The sequence below is a fragment of the Equus asinus genome, chromosome X (assembly GCF_041296235.1).
Source record: "Equus asinus isolate D_3611 breed Donkey chromosome X, EquAss-T2T_v2, whole genome shotgun sequence".
Taxonomy (NCBI): domain Eukaryota; kingdom Metazoa; phylum Chordata; class Mammalia; order Perissodactyla; family Equidae; genus Equus; species Equus asinus.
In genome coordinates, this window is record NC_091820.1 from 138,547,201 (window position 1) to 138,565,603 (window position 18,403).

Genomic DNA, 18,403 nt, shown 5'->3' on the forward strand with positions numbered 1-18,403 from the left:
ACTTGAGTCTGTAGTCATTACACTGTGACTAGAAAAAAAAAGCAAATACTTTTCCAGTATAAAAAACTATTATCCAGCTCAGCAAAGGAGTTGCTCGCGTCACCAATGAACATGTGAGGTTCCAACATGCATCTCTGTGGTTTCACTTTTGTTTTACTCATTAGGATACATGAAAATATTAACTAGCATTTGTGTGGGAACCACACTCGTCCATTAGTTGCAAGCATGGCACGGTACGGATACAAGAGTTCAGCAGAAGTCAACGGAGGGACTTTTCGAGAATAAACTAGCCATGTGAAACTTATAAGTGTATTGTATATTTTGTATATATTGTAGATTTCATTATTTGTAAAGCATGTGCTCACATCCTTTCTATCAGTAACCTTTATAATAAACATGTATGTGTGTGCGTAAAGAGAGAGAGAGAAATAGACACACACATGTAGGCCCACACGGACTTCCCTAGAAGTCCCTAGGAGTGCCCACCCGTTTCCCAGCACATCACTGCTTTCAGGCAGCAGGGGGCAGGCCTCAGCCTGCCTGTGCGGTGTGCAAGGTGGGAAGCTTGGACTGGCCAGTCTGAGCTCGGGCTCAGGCAGGGGGCCTGAGGCCAGGCTCCCGGGAGGCCAGGAGAGCACGGAGTGCTGAGGGAGCTGCATGTGGGCCTGCGAAAGGTGAGAGGGCCCAGAAACCAGAGACCACTCTGGGGCGTGGCAGCAGCCACAGGCCAGGCTGTCGACCTGCTTACCCAGGCCCGGAGTTGAGCCCCTCCTAGCTTGCGTGCCAAGGGAGAAGGGATCCTCTTGGCATTACCCACTCAGCAATTGGTGACCTGGAGCCTGGCCACCCAGATAAAGGGGACCCAGCCCTGCCAGGGCGCTGGGGATCTGAGGAGCCCTGGCTGCCTCAATCTTCATGGTGCCCCCCATTCTTTCAGCTCCTGCCTGAAGCATGCTCCTGGACTGAAGACCCGCCCTGGCCTGGCCTTGTGGCACTCTCCCAGGTGGGTCCCCTCCCGGGGCAGGGAGCCAACTAGCCATCCTCAGGAAGCTCAGCAGTGCATGGATCACATTCCCAAACTAGACCCCTGCCGGTCTTTCCCCTATGTTGCACCCTCCCCTACTCCTGCCATTCTGTCCTTGGCCAGGCTGGTAGCTCTCCCTCCCAAAGAGCCCCAATGCCTGTGCTCCTTTCTCCCTCGGTTGCTGCCCTCCCCTTCCAGGCCTGCTCTAGTCCCTTCTCCACACAGCAGCCTGACAGCTACAGTAAAAAGAGCAATCAGATTGTGCCCCTCCCGTTTACAACCGTCTGTGGCTCCCCATTGCCTTCAGGGTCAGTCCAGGCCCGCCAGCCTGGGCAATGAGGACAGCCTGAGGTCACTACTGCCTGTGTTCTGGCCTCACCATTCTGCCACCTTGCACATTGCAATGGCTCTAGTCACTCTGACCTACTTAGGGTTCCCAGAACGGGCCCGGCTGGCTCAAGGCTCTGATCATGCAAGTGACTCTCAGGCATGGCCACCCCACCCACCCTACCCTTCTCACCTGTTCTGTCTCCCGGACATCCTGCCCCTGACTTGTCCCCTTGTTTGGTGACATGGGTGGGGCCCCAGAGGCAGCTTAGTCGGCTCCCGAACGCCATCTGAGGTGGCTGCCAAGAAGCTGCCCTCCCTGCGGAGCAGCCTCCTGGACCTCCTCTGGCTGCACCACAAGGGACACGGCCCAGGAGGGACTTCTTCCTAGGTGTCACCCTCACTGTGCCGGCCACCTCACCTCTCCTACGTGCCTCAGGTCAGCTCTAAAGTCCAGCCTGCCTCTGGGCGTTGTCTCTGTCACCCCATGCGCTCCAGTGGTCCCTCTGCGCTTGACTTGCACATTGAAGGTCCTTTTCATGTATGTGCCTGTGTGCAGCCAGTGGTGCCCCCTTATTCTCCAGCACCCAGAGCGTGCCAGGCACCGTGCTGCTCTGCCTACCTATCATATCACTTCAGCCTGTCACCACTTTGTGAAGCAGAGACAGAGGCTCCAGGAGGGGAAGTAGGTGGCTCAGGGTCCCACAGGGGCTGGTGCTGGTGCTGTTTATTGAGAGACAGAGTGAGGGGTGGGAGCCCGCCGAGGCTGAGGCTGGGGCTGGGGCTGGGGCTGGGGCTGGGGCTGGGGCTGGGGCTGGCAGAAAGTTCTAGGGCTGCCAGGCCAGTGAGGCCAGGGCCAGGGGGAAGCCTGGCAGCTGCAGGGGTAGTGAAGCACTCATCCAGTGACAGCTCCAGGCCTCAGAGCCCGGCTGAACCGTCAAGGCTGGCACTGCCCATGGTGCAGGGACCAGGCCTCATCCCGCTGGGTTGTGGCATGACGGAGGCCCTGGCACTCAGGCCTCGAGGCATGCACCATCAGGTGGTGTGTACATGGGCTCCACGTGGGCCCAGCTGCAGGCCTGCTCATCGGCCCAGGCAAGCAGCTCAGCAGCGCGGTGCAGGAAGACCATGAGCAGGGTGTGTACGTCGCCCTCAGCTGAGTGGGCTGCTTTCGGCTCTTCCTGGAAGTAGCGTCGGAAGAGGCTGCCCAGGCTGTAACCCTTGCAGCTCTGGGCCCGTGTGCCGTGGCTGTGAGCGTGGTCCAGGCCCCGCAGCGCAGGCAGTGTGTCCAGGCAGACGGTGTCCCGGGGCAGGCGGGCGCCCAGGCGCCGCAGCTCCGTGCACAGCAGGGGGAAGTCGTAATCAAAGCCGTTGTGGGCCACGAGGCAGATGGGGCTCTCCTGGCGGCTCAGGAAGGCCTGCAGCGTCCGTACCACGGCGCTGTCGAAGCCGGCCTTCCCGCACCGCGCCAGGCCCTCGCTGCTCAGGCCAGTTATCTCACTGGCCTTGGCGGTGAAGGGGCGCTCCGGGCTCATACACAGCGTGAGCTTGTCCAGGACCCGGGGCAGCACAGGGATGCCGAACTCATCACGCTCTGGGTTCTCCAGAGAGGAGCGGTGGACAGCAAACAGGGATATCTCAGCAATCTCGGGGTCCACACTGGGGAGCCCAGTGGCTTCCAGGTCCAGGAAGACAAAGGTCTCTGCCCGGGGCACCTCAGACATCGTGATGTTCTCACAGGGACAGCAATGCCTAAAGCTGTCAGAGAAAGAGACACAAAGCCTGAAAGCCAAGATGGGGACACCTGAGCCTGGCCACCCATAGCCATTCCCACAGCCAAGGCTCCAAAGCCCTCTGGTTCACTTTCTGCCACCCCTATCCCACCTCATGGGACTTTAGGCTCTAGGAGCAGTTTCTAAGACCCACCTTCAGAGAGGCTGCTAAGGGGTCTCCAGAGCTGGGACCCAGTGACCATGGCCTATTACTTCTGTCCAGGATGAAGCCTCCCAGGGTTCGTCACTCCCTCCATTCTGTCCCCCAGTCCCTCCCTGGCCATCCCCACTACTACCACCTAGTAAACAGCAAAAGGAAGGCCTGATGTGCCCAGACCCCAGCCTGGAGGCCTCTGCCTCCTGCCTCCAGGTACATGGAGGGGAAGTGTGCCAGGTCCATGTCATCAGGGACTTGGGGGGCGGGATGCAGCCCAGGATGGTAGCTTTATCAAGACATCTTGGCTGGGAGCCTCAGGCATAGCACCCCATGTCTGCACCCCTGGGGTTGGCTGCCAGGAAAGAGGCGTGCAGACACCTGAGAAGGCCCTCACGGTGATCCCCGGCCTCCCCAGCTCAGCCTCCCCCCACCTTCTCCCTGGCACACAGGTGCTGGCCCCAACCCGGCCTCCACCTGCCTCCCGGCTCCCAGCAGCAGTCCTCACCAACCCTGCCACACTAGCTTACCTGCGGCAGGCGCTGGCCGGCTTCCTGGGCTGCTGGGCACCTGTCTCCGCACAGGCTGCTCCAGGCAGCCTTTAATCAGCGGCTGTGGCCCGCCCCCAACCGCCTGTTGGGCAACAAGGCCGCCTGAGGCCGCAGGACCTGTGCAGCTGGCTCGCCACCGCCCCCTCGCTCACTCACAGCCACTGCGACACACGCCCTGCGTTTACAGACTGGAAAACAGGCTCCCAGGCTGCGGGCTGGCTCCCGATGAGCGCGGCTTGAGCTGAAGGAACATGTCATCACAGGCCCGAGGCCTCTGCCCAACCCTGCCTCCAAGCCCCACCAGGGTCAGGCCACAGCAGCTGGGCCTGGTCCACCTGGGTCCGACACCCAGCCTCACGCTTGGGCACCTTCCACAAAGGCAACTAGTCCTCAGGGCGCGGCTCCCTGCCACAGGGACCCGGCTGCCCCTCATGATGCTCAAGTGAGCTCAGGAGCGGGAAAGCGTTGGTCCAGCCGCCTTGCGGGCTCCACTTTCACTAGGAAGGGGAGATAGTATCTGCTTCACAGGTATAATGACCCACAATATCTAAGGAGACTGGAGCATAGGTGCCGGGAAAGAGGAAGGGAGGAGTGAGGGCTGCACAGCGTGTGGGCTTCGGCTGAGCCAATCCTTGCCTTCTGAAGGACAAGCAACGTGAGGGGCGGGGGTAGGAGACCGCGGGTGCAAGAGTGAAGCCCAGCCCCTCCAGCCTGTTTAGGGGCCTATCCAGCCCACCAGGCACAGTCAAGATGGGAGGGAAGCCAGAAGGCCCTCCCTGGTCCAGCAAGCAGGTGGCATCGCCCTAAGGACCTCATTCTGAAGCAAGACGTGCCAGCACTCAGTGGAGAGTGCCTGCAGGTCCAGCCTCCGGCGGGGGCACAGAGAGGCAACCAAGATGCTGGATGCAGCCTGCCTGCTGCAGGCCCACCTGAGTCCCTCGGCCTGTAAAACTGTTGGCACACCTGGACAGCGGTGACCTTCAGTCTGTCTGTTCTGCCACCTCCCAAGCAGCCATCTGGGGGATGCCCCAGGCAGGCAACCAGGGCCAGGGGCTCTGGCAGCCTGGGGGAGAGGGGGCCTGATGCCCAGCTCCCAGGAGCCTCCTTGTCTGGAGCACCCACAGGAGACTTGGGGAAGCGAAGGAGCAGGGCAGAGCAGGTACAAGTGAGGTTGGTGGCCAGGGTGGGCCAAGCATTTAGAGGGAGACACCTCCCCCACCCCCCTGGGCCTGTCGCACCTGTTCCCAAGCTTGAAGAGAGGGAGGTGGCTGTGACAGGTGCACTGCTCAGAGAGATACTGGGTCACCCTGGGAAGGCCAGAAAGTAGCTTCCTGGACAACCAGTCAGGCCACCAGCAAGAATTCCCCAGGCTGGTGCCGGAAGCCCTGGAGAGGAATAAGGGAACACACACCCTGCCCACCCGCCAGATCCCAGAGACAGTGGGCGCCAGTGGCCTGGCTGAGGGACTGTGAGGAGTTCTCACATGGGACCCCGAGGCCAGTCACAGGGGAGGAGAGAGCAGGGCAGAGGGCAGGCTCTGGTCACATGTGGCCAGGTATCACAGCAAGGTGGAGACTTCTGGAGCTTGGCATCTGGCAGGGGAAGGAGTGCCCAGAGCAGACAGGGCAGGAGAGGTGCAGGGCCCAGGCCCCGTAGGACAGCAGGAGGTCCTCAGCCAGGCGCACCCAGGCCTAAGGACAGCCAGGATGAGAAGGAGGAGGACGAAGCAGCGGGGCACTACAGCTCCCCCAGCCCAGGCAAGACAGCAGAGGGAAGGAGGCAGTCACTTGGAGCCGTGGAAGCAAAAAGCAGGCTGGAGGCAACTTCGCAGCACCTGGTTTCCTTTCTCTCCAGCTCACACCGCCCTGCCCCACCTCTGCCCCCTGACTCCTTCCACCTCCCAAGGAGCCGAAGGCGCCAGGCATTTGGAGGCTGTGCCCAAAGAACACGGGGGCTGTAACTGCTTCTCCTGATGCTGGCTCGGCCCTTCCCGGCTGCCTGTATCTCTGGGTCGGAGCCTCCTGCTCCCAGCCAACTCTGTGCCTTTGTGCAAACCGGCATCGAAGATCTTGTATTTCTGGGTTAGTTCTTCCATTTTGGTGGCTGCAGAGAAAAGAAAAACGTCACCAGCAAAGTGAGTCTAGCGCTTCCTGGCCGAGAAGCAGCAGCTCCCCTCCCGCCCCCAGCCAGGCACGCCCTTCACCAGCTCTCCTCAGGCCCTGGGCACCCCTGCACCTGGCCCTCAAGGGGCTTGCAGCCTGGGGGCCTGACTCCGACTGTGACCCAGAAACTGCCTGAGCCAGGAGCTGCTGAGGGGCCACACTCACCTGCCCACCCCCTACCCCCGAGCCCAAGAGCTGGGGGCTGTTCTGATTTTGACAGTGTGTTCAGTTTTAATTAGACCAGTAACCTGCACACCCAAACAAATCCAATGACATGGGTCTTAGCTGTTCACCCCACCCTGCAGGCAAGTGCTGCCTGGCTTTCAGGGTTGACGGGACATCGCCATAACATGCACCTGCCTCTGGAGGTACCAAGTTCAGATAATGGCCATGGGGCACAGAATGCGTGGACTTGAGCTCCCTCCCCCCAGCCCCCACCCTCAGGGGCAGGGCTCTTCTTTTGGGTTCCTTGGCAGTGGTGCCTTAACTTTAGCAGACACCTAGTCCTTCATCCACCAACTTGCCTCCCTCCTTCCGGGTGGTCCTCTCCCCTCCCATATGGCCAACTCATTAACTGGCATGTGGTCCTGCCCATCCCAAGGATGACTGAAGCTCAGGAATCATGGGGTGTGCCTTGGGGTGACGGGCCTCAGGGCGGACTCCTTGCAGAGCTGGGCCCGAGCTCAGCCCACCCAGGCCCAGCCCCAACGAGCCTCCCCTCTGGCCATCAAAGCTCCCGCTGGGGTTGGTTTAGCATGCTTGCCGCCTCCATCGCATTTCTCCAAAGATGGGGTTTTCCTAGGTTCCTTTGGGTATCACCTGCCTTTACGAATCATCAGGTTTTCCCAGCCTCCAGGCCCCCTCCAGCCCCACTCCACTTCTGGGGCTGCCCCCGCCCTGGGTGCTTCGTCAGCTCACATGTCTCCCTTCATCCTGGGCTCATCTCTACCTACTTGGCTCGGAGCTTGGCTGGGTCTCAGGTCCTAGTCTGGAAGCCCCCGGCCCCCCAAACATTCAAGGCATTACCCTCTGGAGGCTGTGGGCTCTCTGCTACTCTGGACTTCAGGAGGCTGGGTCTGGGGGTGCGTCCTTTGGGTTCCATCTGCTCTGCACCCGGAATCTGGAGACGTCTCCTCAGTTCTGCACACCTGTCTTTCACTGGTCACCCCCGCCTCCATCTTCCCTCCTCTCTCTGGAGAGCCTGGGAGCCGCCAGGACCAGCCTCTGCACCACTTCTCTTTGTCCTCATTTTACTTGTCTCTTTTCTCTCTATTCTTAGATTTGTTGCCTCATTTTGCTTTCTACTCTTTCTCTTGATTTTTTCAACACTTTGGCAACTGTTTTTAACTTCTAAGAGCGTTTGCTTGTTTTTCTCTGTTGGTTTTTCATAGTTTTCTAGGTATGTTTGGACATGATACTGACTATGTCAATTCAAGTTTGTTGGAAAGTTCTCTGAATGCCACATTTGCCCTGCTTTTCTAGGTCTTTCTTCTCTCTTCCATGGTGCTGATCCAGGTTGGGGAGAAGTGGTCTGGGCAGCTGGCACACCGGCCCTGCTCTGCTCTGTCGGAGTCGTCTGTTTCCTGCAGGGCCCCCTTCCAGGAGCTCAGCAGGCAGGCACCAGCCCTCGTGCCACGGAACCTCAGAGGCCAGAAAAGAGGTGGGCTTCCCGCAGGCCACCAGCCACACAAGGAGCCTGGGTGTGCCATTCACGTCAATTGTTTTCTTCACAAGAGAGCAGGCTAGGGTCTCACTGGGAGCACCAATCCGTACACACCTGCTGTGCTTGTGCCCTCTGCCTCTGGCCCATCCGCCACTGCCCTCTCCCTAGGGCTGCCAGCCACATGGCCCTGAGACTGTGACAGCTCCACCAGGCAGACCGGCTCCTCCGCTGCTCGCTCAGGCTGTCTTCTTGGCTGTGGCTTTCTCCATTCATTGTATCCAGTAAGTTGCTCCCATCCACTCTCTAGGTTCCAGAAACCTGTGATCATCTTTCCACGTCAGTGCCATCAACTCCCCTTCAGCACTGAGGGGGTTGCTTCGTTTTCAAAATGCATCAATATTTTCATGGTACTGGGGTCTCTAGAGGCCTGGGAGGCAAATGGGGCTTCAGGTCCACCCAATCAAGATGGTGACTGGTGAATGACAATGGGATGAGCTGGTTACCCACGTCGCCAAGGCCCTCCTTGTGCAGTCGAGGCCCAGGCTCTGAACACAGGCCCAGGAGGCACAACCAGCCCCTCATACCAAGTGCCTCACTTCAGATGTGGGGACATGCGACCAACACAGCCTGGCTACTGGCACCCAGATTGGTGGCCTAGCTTCTTATTCCGGGAGGGGAAGTAGCACAGACTCACAGACCTTCAACAGTGGAAGGGCTTGAGGAGGTTGGTCATGGAGACCAAGGCCCTCCATTTGCTAGGTGGGAACAAGGGAAGTGCAAAGGCCGTTCGGATTGGCCCTTGGTGTGGAGTTGGCATGGATCGCTTCTCTGGCAGGTCTACAGCCCAAGAACTCATCTCAAACAAAATCCAGAAGCTGCATTGACAGCAGCAGTGCCGGAGGGCTGGTGAGGCCAGCTGCCCCCACAGGCCCTGCCCGCTCTGAGCAGAAGGCAGCCACCACCATTTGGGGTACGCTTTCCCTTGTGACCCTCCAGACCCACAGAGGCGGCTGGGAGCTCCAGGGCAAGCAGGTGCTTCTCTGCACGCAGAGCACAGAGGGGCAGAGGTGGGGAGGGAGCGGTTCCCAGAGCCTAGACGTAAACTGCCTGTCTAAAGGTAAGACTTGCCAGCAGTGCTGTGATCACAGGTGAGACGGCACATGGTGAAGCCCACTGACGACCATTACTATACTAACGATAACATGGATTACAAGCATTTTACTAACAGCAATTATATACACTGGGGGTGAGAGTCACAATGACAGTGGTGATCAGAATAAACGTTATGATAAATTTTAGAGTCGAGGATTCTGTTGCAGCTCAATCAGAAAAAGAGACTCCTGAGTGCCAGGTCTACATGTGGCAAGTGTGTGTGCCAAGGCCAAGAGCAGCGAGAAAGCTGGCTGCCCGAGGAGAGGGCTGGCTGGAGAGTCCCCACAAGGACAGCCCTCCAAAGGGAGGCCGCAAAGCTCCGTGACCTAAAGGCACTCCTTGGGGCTGCACTGGGGGGACACACTCACAGGCAAATGCGTTAGTTGCTGCTGCTGAGGCGGAGGACAAGAGGTGGGGCAGACAACAGACGAACCAAAAAGGCGGGCAGGAGAGGCTGGGGCTGAGACACCCGCAAGGGCTGTGCAAAGCTCCGCCTGTCCTGGGACTCGCAAAGGCCCCGCGCACGCCTGGTGCTGTGCAGACGCCGGCAGAGGCCTGAGTAGGCCCTGAGCCGTTGCCTCTGGCTGACCTTGAGGCTGAGAGCAAGCAGGAAGTGAAGGGGAAGGAAGAGTCGTCAACTGTCTGGGCGGGTGTTGATGAGAAACATGAAGCTACCCATCCCAGAAGCTCAAAAAACTCCAAATGGGAGAAACTCAAAGTGATCCACACAGACGTATTATAATCAAACTGTCAAAAGCCAAAGCCCCAGAGGATCTTGGAAGGAGGAGAGGAAAGGGACTGGTTCCAATGGCCCGCAAAGTCTTAAACAGCTGCCACCTGGCCCTTTACACAGCAAGTTTGCCGACCTCAGCTACATGCAGTGAAAATGAACAAGTTACAGACATATAAGTGGTAGACAAACCTCAGAGACGTAATTGTCACCACATCAGAAGAGCAGTTAGCGGGGGCAGGAGGAGGCATGTGGGGCTGCCCAGGGGGCTAGGCAGGTCCTATTTCTTGGCCTGGGTCGTGGTTACACAGCCTTTGCTTTAAAATCATTTGAAATGATGAAAGGGGGCTTGCAGTGACACAGCGAAAATCTCCAACTATTTCATGATTCTATCCCTGGGAATTGAGACTCCTCCCTAAAGGCTATTTTTCTTTTTTTAAAAAAAATCTTGTCTGAAAGTCTATTCCCTTAATAAAAAATAAACTTACTGAAAAAAAAGGATAAATAAGAACTAAAGTCAGACACAGTTCTGCCCCATCCAATAGCGGAAATGTGGGAGGGATCAAACCCAGCCCTGAGGCGGCTCCGGGGAGACGGCCACCGGCCGGCCCTACAAGCAGTGATGAGCTGATGGCGTGGGGAACCCCGTCCTAAGGGCGCAGTCTCAGACGGGAACGTGCTTCATTGTCTAAACATGTTCACTGCACCCTTTCGTAAAGACTGACAATCGGGGGGCGGGCACCTAAGTAATACATGTTCACTGGGGAACATCTGAAGACCACGGAGCAGGACGAAGAACACGAGATGAAAAAAGCGCCTCTGATTCCAACACAGAGGAAATCACCACCTCCGCGCTGGCTCGCTGCAGCAGGGGCTCCCCCAGTTTCCTCCTTTAGGAAGGCAAGATCAGACCGCGAACTCCAACCTGCACTTTCCCTTTGACATTCTGTAACATGCACTTCCTCACATCATCAGAACCAACTTCTGAAACAACAAATACGACCTTGCCACACACATAACACCAGTCTTTACCCAAGCCTTACCCAACGGGAAAACTGTGGGTTGCTTCCATTTTTCACTATTGCAAATCCTGCGACAGAATTATGCAGAATAGTAAAAAACAGGAAATGACCTATGGCTCAGTAATAGAAAACGTTCAGCAAATTATAGCAAACTAAAAACGTTACCTCAAGAACATGGGAAAATGCTTGAAATGAGATCCAAGACAAAGAACATAAAAGTGCACATGTTGTGATGACAGAACTTATACAAAGAAATAAAAAATGAGAGGAAAGAGAACAGAGGGAAATAGACCAAAATCTTCATCCTGACCGCCTCTGGGCCACCAGGTTATAGACTTTTTATTTGACCTCTGTACGTCTTTGGGTTATCCCAATTTTCTATAATTAATATTTTTATTTTATAATGTCAAAAACATTTTTTCAAGGGAAAAAGAAAGAAGTAAAGGACCAGTCCCCAAATGCTCCCCAAATGCTGGTAGAGCACAGAAGGAGCCCACGCATGAGACAGGCACTAAGCCAAGGCGCACTGGGACAGCCCCGGCCCTGACCACAGAGGCGGCGACCACATACCTAGACTCATCCCAGAGCTGCTGCCCCAAAAGATCTGCTCACCCTGCTGCTGCTTCACCATCTCCATGGCTTCTGCCCAGGTGCCAGTGACCTCCGTGACCGCTTTCAACAGCTGGGAGCAAGGGAGGGAGGAAGAGGCTGTGTGGACATTAAATGCTGGTGGTCTGACCCACAGAAAGCGTCTCCTCCTTCCCACACAGGTTCCCACTGAGCATGTGCTCCCCCCAGGCCTTTGACCATGTGACATTCACCCCCAAGGACAGTCCACGCACGGTGAGGGCAGGACTCCTAGCTAGCTGGCGAGTCACCAATCAGAGTTCTCCAACCTAACTCCCTCCTAGCCCAGCGGGGATGCCACACTGTCACATGCCCATCCCACACTGGTAGCCAAGCAAAGTCAGTGGCATGATGGGAAAATGGATGTTCCAAGATAAAAGGGCCTTTCTGATGGGAGAAGACTGTACCCTAACTTGCCCTGCTGGTAAATCGCAAAGGACAGGCTGGTCAGGGTTTGGAAGCCCAGGAGCTTTTCTGTTAAAAAACCAAGACAAACATCGTGGAAGCCCTGAGCCAATGTCAGAGGTCCACATGTGGCAACTGTACTCATAACCATAACCAAACCCAGCGTGGGGGCCTCAGGAGGGCGTCAACATCAGCCCTCATCCCCTCCATGACACCAGGAGAAGTGCCTGCCCCAAGCCGCCCGAGGTCCCAGGGTGAGGGCCAGAGCCCAGAGGCCATAGCCCACCGGTGCTACCCACTTGCAGGGAGTCTGGGCCAAGCCCCTCCCAGCCCCATCCCAGCCCTTGGGTCCCTTGCTGGGGGCTGCAGTGACAGCTGAGAGGGAGGGGGAGAGGGAGAGGAGAGGATGAGTCTTACCTGGTTGCACGATGTCAGAGCCTGGTACACGGCCCGGACGATGGGGCCACATGGGTGGAGGTAGGGACCTGGGCGCCGGCAGCACTCAGCCAGCTCATCGTCGTAGACTTGGAGGAAAGCCACGATGAGCTGGTGGAAGTCAGAGATGACCAGGCGCAGCTTCTGGTCCAGGGTGCTGGCGTCAGCCCCGCTCACCTCGGCCCCTTGCTTGTGCTGCACAAAGCACGGCAAAGCCAGAGGTGGAGAGTCCCTCAAGGTTGCCCTTCCTGTCCCTGTGGCACCAGCTCCCTAACCCTCTTCAAGGGGCAGGGTCTGCTGGCCATGCCATGCTTTCGCAAACCAGGAGACATAAGACCAGAGACAGAAAAGAGCAACTCGGCTTTGAACTGCCTGTGTCAGCCTCCGTCTCCTCCTCAGGAAAATAAGGATGCCAGGCCAAGGGCTGCTGGGAGAGCCAGAAGCAAGAAAGCGCGGGAAAGCCCAGAGCTTGGGGCCTGGTGCACAGCCTGGCCCAGGCCGATCCTTTCTGTTCTTCGGAAAGCCTCCAGGCTCCTGGCCAGAGCCTGTCTGCCCTTCATGCGGGCTGAGACCCATCACACTGTAGAACCCGTTGGGCCCTGCGCACGCACCACCTCACTTATGCCTCATGACATACCCATTGTAAAGATGGGGCACCTGAGGCTGGAGGAGGTGACGTTCTTTGCCCTAGGACAGACACCGGAGTCCCTGCAGGCAGGCCCTCGTCTCCAAGCTCTGTAGCCCCCCAGGTGCTGGTGCCCTCACCTCTACCCTGAGTGCCTGCAGCTTAACAGTGCTCTCCTGCAGCTGCCTGACCAGCTCCACCACCTTCTCCTCCGACTCAACAGAGGGGCCGACCCTGCAGGGAGAGAAGGGGGGACACTTCCAGCTCTGTGCCATCACGAGCTTTGGGGCACCTACGGGTCACACGTGGAAGGGTGTGCCCCAGGTACCAGAACCAAGCAGGGCACGTACCTCTGCCAATCGTCACTTTGCTCGTCAAGGAGAGGCTGCATGTCCAGGGGCCACGGGTCACACTCGGGGCTCAGGAGCATCTGCAGGTGGGGGCTGGAGAAGAGCTCCCCCAGCAGCACCTCATTTTTCTCCCTGGTGTCTTCAAAGTGCTCCCTCGCACTGTAAAGACAGCCCCAGGGCCATGCTGTCATGGGACAGAGCACAGCCTCCAGGGACCAAGCCAGCAGCCTAGCTGAGGCCCCTGGTGAGGGAGCTCTCAGTCCCATAGGGGAGACCCAAGAAGCAAAACAAGACTGGGTGGAGAGGCCGAGCGAAGGTGCCTCCTCCAGGCCCTGTATGCTTCGGCAGCCAGAGCCGAGCCCGCTGGAAGAGCCCGTCCGCCTGCAGGGCCCCAGCACCACACCTGCACACAGACAGCTCCTGGGCCAGTAGGCAGCTGCTGCCACCACAGCGAGGAATAAAACCCCAGCTGGAGATGTACCTGGTGGCAGGCCGAGGTGCCCAGCAGGCCCCCTACCCCCCCCAGCTCCAGCCAGAGGACCAAGGGCGCCCGCCACCTGTTGTATGGAGGGCCCATCCCAAGCCTTCACCTGGAACATCCGATGGTCAAGCTCCGGATCACGTCCAGCAGCTGGTCCAGGAAGTACAGCTGCTTCTGGGCACAAGCCCGGCCCTGGGCAGGGAAAGCCAGATGCATCCACTGGCCAGGCATGCCAGGTGCCCCTGCCCGACATCCTACTCTGCTGGGGCTAGTGGAAAGGAGGGGCCTGAGCCGACAGCTCCTTGGTCCCTGTCCAGCAGCATCTAGGACTGACTGGGGGACTGTGGCCTCAGGGGCTGCCACCAATGAGCGCTCCCTGCCCGAGCCCAGCCCCGGGCTGCAATGATGCCTGGGACCACTCTCTGGAAAGTGGCAAGTACCACAGAAATAGATGGGAGCGTGTGCTCATCACACATCCTACAGCGCCGCCTCTTGGGTGGGAATGCGGAGCACGGCAGAGCCGGCTGAAGGCAGAACACAGCCCACAGGGACCCGATGGTGGCCCGTTCCACAGGAACACCTCCAGGAGGAGGCCTGTTCTTGGCAATCCACCCTCCGCAGCCAGGAATGGACAAAGCTGACCAGCACAGCAAGACGAGGCCATGCAGGGGGACTGCACCGACCGTGCTCCTCTCCAAAGGGGCTGCCTGGCCAAGAGCTGAAGGGTTCAGAACTACAGCTCCCTTCTCCTTCCAGAAAGTGGAGGAGGCTCGCAGCCGATCCCCAGGACCCAAACACGAATGACCTGAGAGGGCTAGCCTGCTCAAGGGAGGCCCGTGAGCAGGGGTGCTGGAAAGAAAGCTGGGCCTCTCTCTCCACTTTAGCCCCTCGGTGCCCCTGCCCTGACACATCCCCTATTCCGAGAAACGTACCAGAATGACTCACTCAGCCAGCCTTGCTGGCACCTTAACTATAAAACCCTCCAAGAAGCATCTGCACTTAAAGTGTGCGTGGAAGGCACAAGCTGAAGTAAAAGGGCCAAGAGGCTCCTAGTGGCATTTCAGGCCAGGTAGCCCTGGGTAGGGAGAAGACTTGGGGACAGGAGTGCGCTCTGCTATAATGTTTGCAGCTTGGTTCCCTGTCCACAGGTGCTGGGCCTCATGGCTACAGCTGCCTGGCACTCCCTGCAAACCTGGCTCTTGGCTGTGTGGCCACATCAACAAGACCAGTGTCTCTGGAAGCTTCTGACATCTCCATCTCCATGCCCTCAGCCTGCCACTGGCTGCATGGGCCTCATCACTACCTCCTGTTGACTCATCCTCCCCTTCTGCCCAAGGCGCTCTAAGCCTGAGTGACACACTTCAAGGGCAGCCTGGGAGCAGGAGGGGGGGGGGATGGGACACTGTCAACTCAGGGGACAGCCCAGACAGAAACATGAGAGCAGCTGTCACTCAGGATCTCACAAAGCCTTGACCAGTGGCCACGGCTGGGACACCCTGCCTGCTGTCCCCTCCTCAGCATAGATTCAGCTCCGATAGCACCCCCCTCCCCATGCCCAGGAAGGGGTAGGTGCCCCTGCTCAGGGCTCTGCCAACCATGGGGTGGGGCTGGGACAGTGGCACTGACCCCACCAGGCAGTTCTGGGCTGAGTGACCCCCTGAGCTCCCCAGGCCACAGGCCCAGACCACAGAGGTCCTCTGTGGGTCATCAGGGCCCAGTCCCTCTAAGACCCAAGAGTCCCCACACTGGACTGCAGCCACATCCCTGAAGCCCGTCCATAGCCTCTACTGGTCCAGGAGCAGCACAGGAGAGAGGCCTCATCCCATCTGTCTCCCCTCTGCTCCCTGGCAAAGGGCCTGACCCAACAAGGACACTTGGAAAGGTCTGCCGAGTGAATCCACGAAGCCCCAGACCTTTCCACGCTCCGGCTGGGACTCCCTCCCCTAGCTCCCACCCCAATCCCTCCAGCAGCAAACCCAGTGGGCCTGGCCCAATCTGGTTGCTTCCGCCTACTGTTGCCTCCACTACCACACCCTGCTAAGCTAGTACCCAAGGGCTGGGCACAGCTGCAGCCCGCCGACGGGTCTCTACCCAGCCACCTCTTTCACGCCATGGCCATGGTTGTCTCCACGCTGCTTAAGGAAAACTCTAGTGACCACCCACTACAATGACAAGAGCACCCTAAGGCCTCCCCTGGCCTACCGCATCCCACATGGCCTGCCCCTGAGCTCTCCTCCAGCCAAACCAGCCCGCTGGCTATTTCTGGAACGGGCCAAGTACACGCCACCTCAGGGCTGTTCTCCGTTCTTTAGCCTGAAGCACTCCCTCAGATATGTTCTTTTCATGCAGCTGTGCTGGTATTTTTTACTGCAAAACAATGCACGCTCCGTGAATTCCCCCTTTCTAAATGTACAGTTCAGTGATTGTTGGCATAGTCCCAGAGCTGCGCAGCCATCGCCACTACGTAGGTCCAGGACATTTCCATCACCTCTAAAACAAACCCCATCCCCATTAGCCATCACTCCCCATAACCCCACCCCGGCCCCTGGCAGCCACTCATCTCCTTTCTGTCACTGCATTTGCCTCTTCCAGACCTGTCATAGAAATGGAATCATGCAATATGTGGTCTTTTGTGTCTGGCTTCTTTCACTCGGCATGTTTTCAAGGTCTATCCACATTGTAGCACGTATTGGTAATTTGTTCTTTTAACTGTTAATTAGTTTATCCATTTGCCAGTTGATGGAAATTTGGGTGGCTTCTATTTGGGGGCTAGCAAGTGTAATACTTCCTGTTCCTGTACAAGTTTCCGCGTGGACAGACGTTTTCAGCTCTCTTGGGGACAGAGCTCAGAGTGGAAGCACTGGGTCAGTCCACGCCGACTCTTTTGAGGGACCGCCTGACTGTCTCCCACAGCAGCTGCCCCGGTGCACATCCCTGCCCGCCGGTAGGAGGGCTCCGATCTCCTCATCCTCACTAGTGCTTCTTAGTTGCCTTTTTGTTAGTAGACATCCTAGTGTGTATGAAGCGGCATTTCATCAAGGTTTAGATTTGCATTTCCCTGATGACTAGTGATGGTGACTATCTTCATGCACTTATTGGCCATTTGTTTGGAGAAAAGTCTATTCAGATCCTTTGTCCATTTTTGAGTTGGGTTCTTTGTCTTTTCATTATTGAGTTGTAAGGGTTCTTTACAGATTTGGATACTAGATCCTTACCAGCTATATGACTGACAAAGATTTTCTCTACTTTCTTAACAGTGACCTTTGAAGCACCGAAGTGTTTCATTTTAATGAAATCCAACTCACCTATTTTTTCTTTTGTTGCTTGTGCTTCAAAATGATGACTTTTTAAAAGTATCGTTATAAACTCATGGATTTAAACATACATGAAGGGCCTCGGTCTACTGCACTCAATGTCCTTACAGTACAAGCATCGTCCCCACAACGTCCCCTCTTTGGCCAGTGAGGGCTTCTATTGCTAGCTGCCTCCTGAGTCCTTTGGACATGACCAGAGGTCTTGGATGGCTGCCTTGCTGTCTGGTGTGACAAGGTGTCCCTGATTCAACTGGTACATTTCCTGCCCCAAGCCTGTGTTACAACTGGGGTGTCACTGTTCTCAGCCTCTTCAGGGGACAAAGCAAAGCAATGCACATATATACATACACACACATATTTTTAGGTAAAATATATTAGGCGCTCATGCTGACATTCCCTATTCCAATTCCAAACTACATGGTTTGATTTTGACCAAACTTAATAATCTTACTCCCATATCTCCTTTCTCTTGTGCCCCAACTCCCAGTTCTCAATAATGCCAACGTAAATTCTTCTTTTGCTTTTATTTCTTATTCCTTAAAATGGAATGAAGTACTGATCCATGCTCCAACATGGATGGCGCCTGAGAGTATTGTGCCAAGTGAAGAAGCAAGTCACAAAAGGCCACACAGCGTGTGCCTCCATTGCTGTGGAACAGAGACAGGAGAGCAGGGATTGCCAGTGCCTGCTTCAAGGGCAGGGCACCTCCTTTTAGGGTGACGAAAATATTCCAGAACTAGACAGAGGCGATGGTTGTACAACATCAGGAATGTAGTAAATGTCACTGAATTTTATGCTTTAAAATGGCTTAAAAATTGGGAAGATGGAGAAGAGAGTTCTGGAAATGGAAGGTGATGGTGGTTGCACAACACTGTGAATGTGCTTAATGTCACTGACTGTACACTTACACGTGGTTCAGATGGTAAATTTTATGTTGCATATTTTATCATAATAAAAACATGTTAAAAAAAAAAAAGAGCAGGCTTCCCTCAGGGCCTGCCGGGAAATATTTGAAAAATGGTTAAAATAGTAAATTTTATACTATGTGCATTTTACCACAATAAAAAATTTTTAATAAAAACTAAGGGAAAGGTTACAGCTCCGGGTAAGATAGAGGGACCACTGTCCTCTCCCACCGAACGCCCACCCCTCAGAGCAGGCCAGAACACACGTGGCAGGCGTCTGCAGTCTCGGAAAAGTCATTGTGAGCAGGTGTGTCAGGGAGGCAGACCCGAAGCCGCAGTTTCCGCTCAGACGGGCAGTGATACACCGTGTTCTCTCCTCCACTCTCCCCAGCCCTGAACTCTGCTCAGCCCAAACTCAAAAGGGAGCATGGTGGTACAGATGGCAAGCTCCAGAAAAGGGAACCCTGAGCGCTCGGAGACACTGGGAGAAATCCTCGGCCTTTCTTCTCTCCCTCTTCTCTGTTCTCTCAGACCCCAGGCAATATCATGGCGGGAGTGGCAGCAGCAACAAAGGTGGAATGAACACTCTGAGGACAGGAGACCTTCCTCTCCATTCATGGAGCTATGGGGCCAAACCCTGTGACTGCTTCTTCTCCTCCATTCTCCTACAGCTGTGGTGCAGTCACAGACCTGGGTGGTTTATG

At 56.5% G+C, this 18,403-nt stretch overlaps 2 protein-coding genes across 3 annotated transcripts in view; both read right to left on the reverse strand.

Annotated features, from left to right (window-relative positions):
* Positions 1–297: 297 nt before the first annotated feature.
* TREX2 (three prime repair exonuclease 2) lies at positions 298–3,075 on the reverse strand. The gene has a single exon (XM_044763320.2). The coding sequence runs from the start codon at positions 3,073–3,075 to the stop codon at positions 2,365–2,367; it is 711 nt and encodes a 236-aa protein (XP_044619255.2). The 3' UTR covers positions 298–2,364.
* The window catches only part of HAUS7 (HAUS augmin like complex subunit 7), a 29,948-nt gene continuing 11,842 nt past the window's right edge, over positions 298–18,403 (reverse strand). The window contains exons 5-11 of one of the 2 annotated variants that reach the window (XM_044763316.2): positions 13,590–13,672; positions 13,000–13,158; positions 12,790–12,883; positions 12,007–12,219; positions 11,128–11,239; positions 3,808–5,931; positions 298–3,109 (exon numbers count right to left, since the gene is read on the reverse strand). In XM_044763316.2, coding sequence (XP_044619251.1) covers positions 5,684–5,931; positions 11,128–11,239; positions 12,007–12,219; positions 12,790–12,883; positions 13,000–13,158; positions 13,590–13,672 — 909 coding nt within the window. In that variant the 3' untranslated portion in view covers positions 298–3,109; positions 3,808–5,683. The remainder of the gene's footprint in view (positions 3,110–3,807; positions 5,932–11,127; positions 11,240–12,006; positions 12,220–12,789; positions 12,884–12,999; positions 13,159–13,589; positions 13,673–18,403) is intronic. The other variant, XM_070502064.1, reaches the window with a different exon arrangement.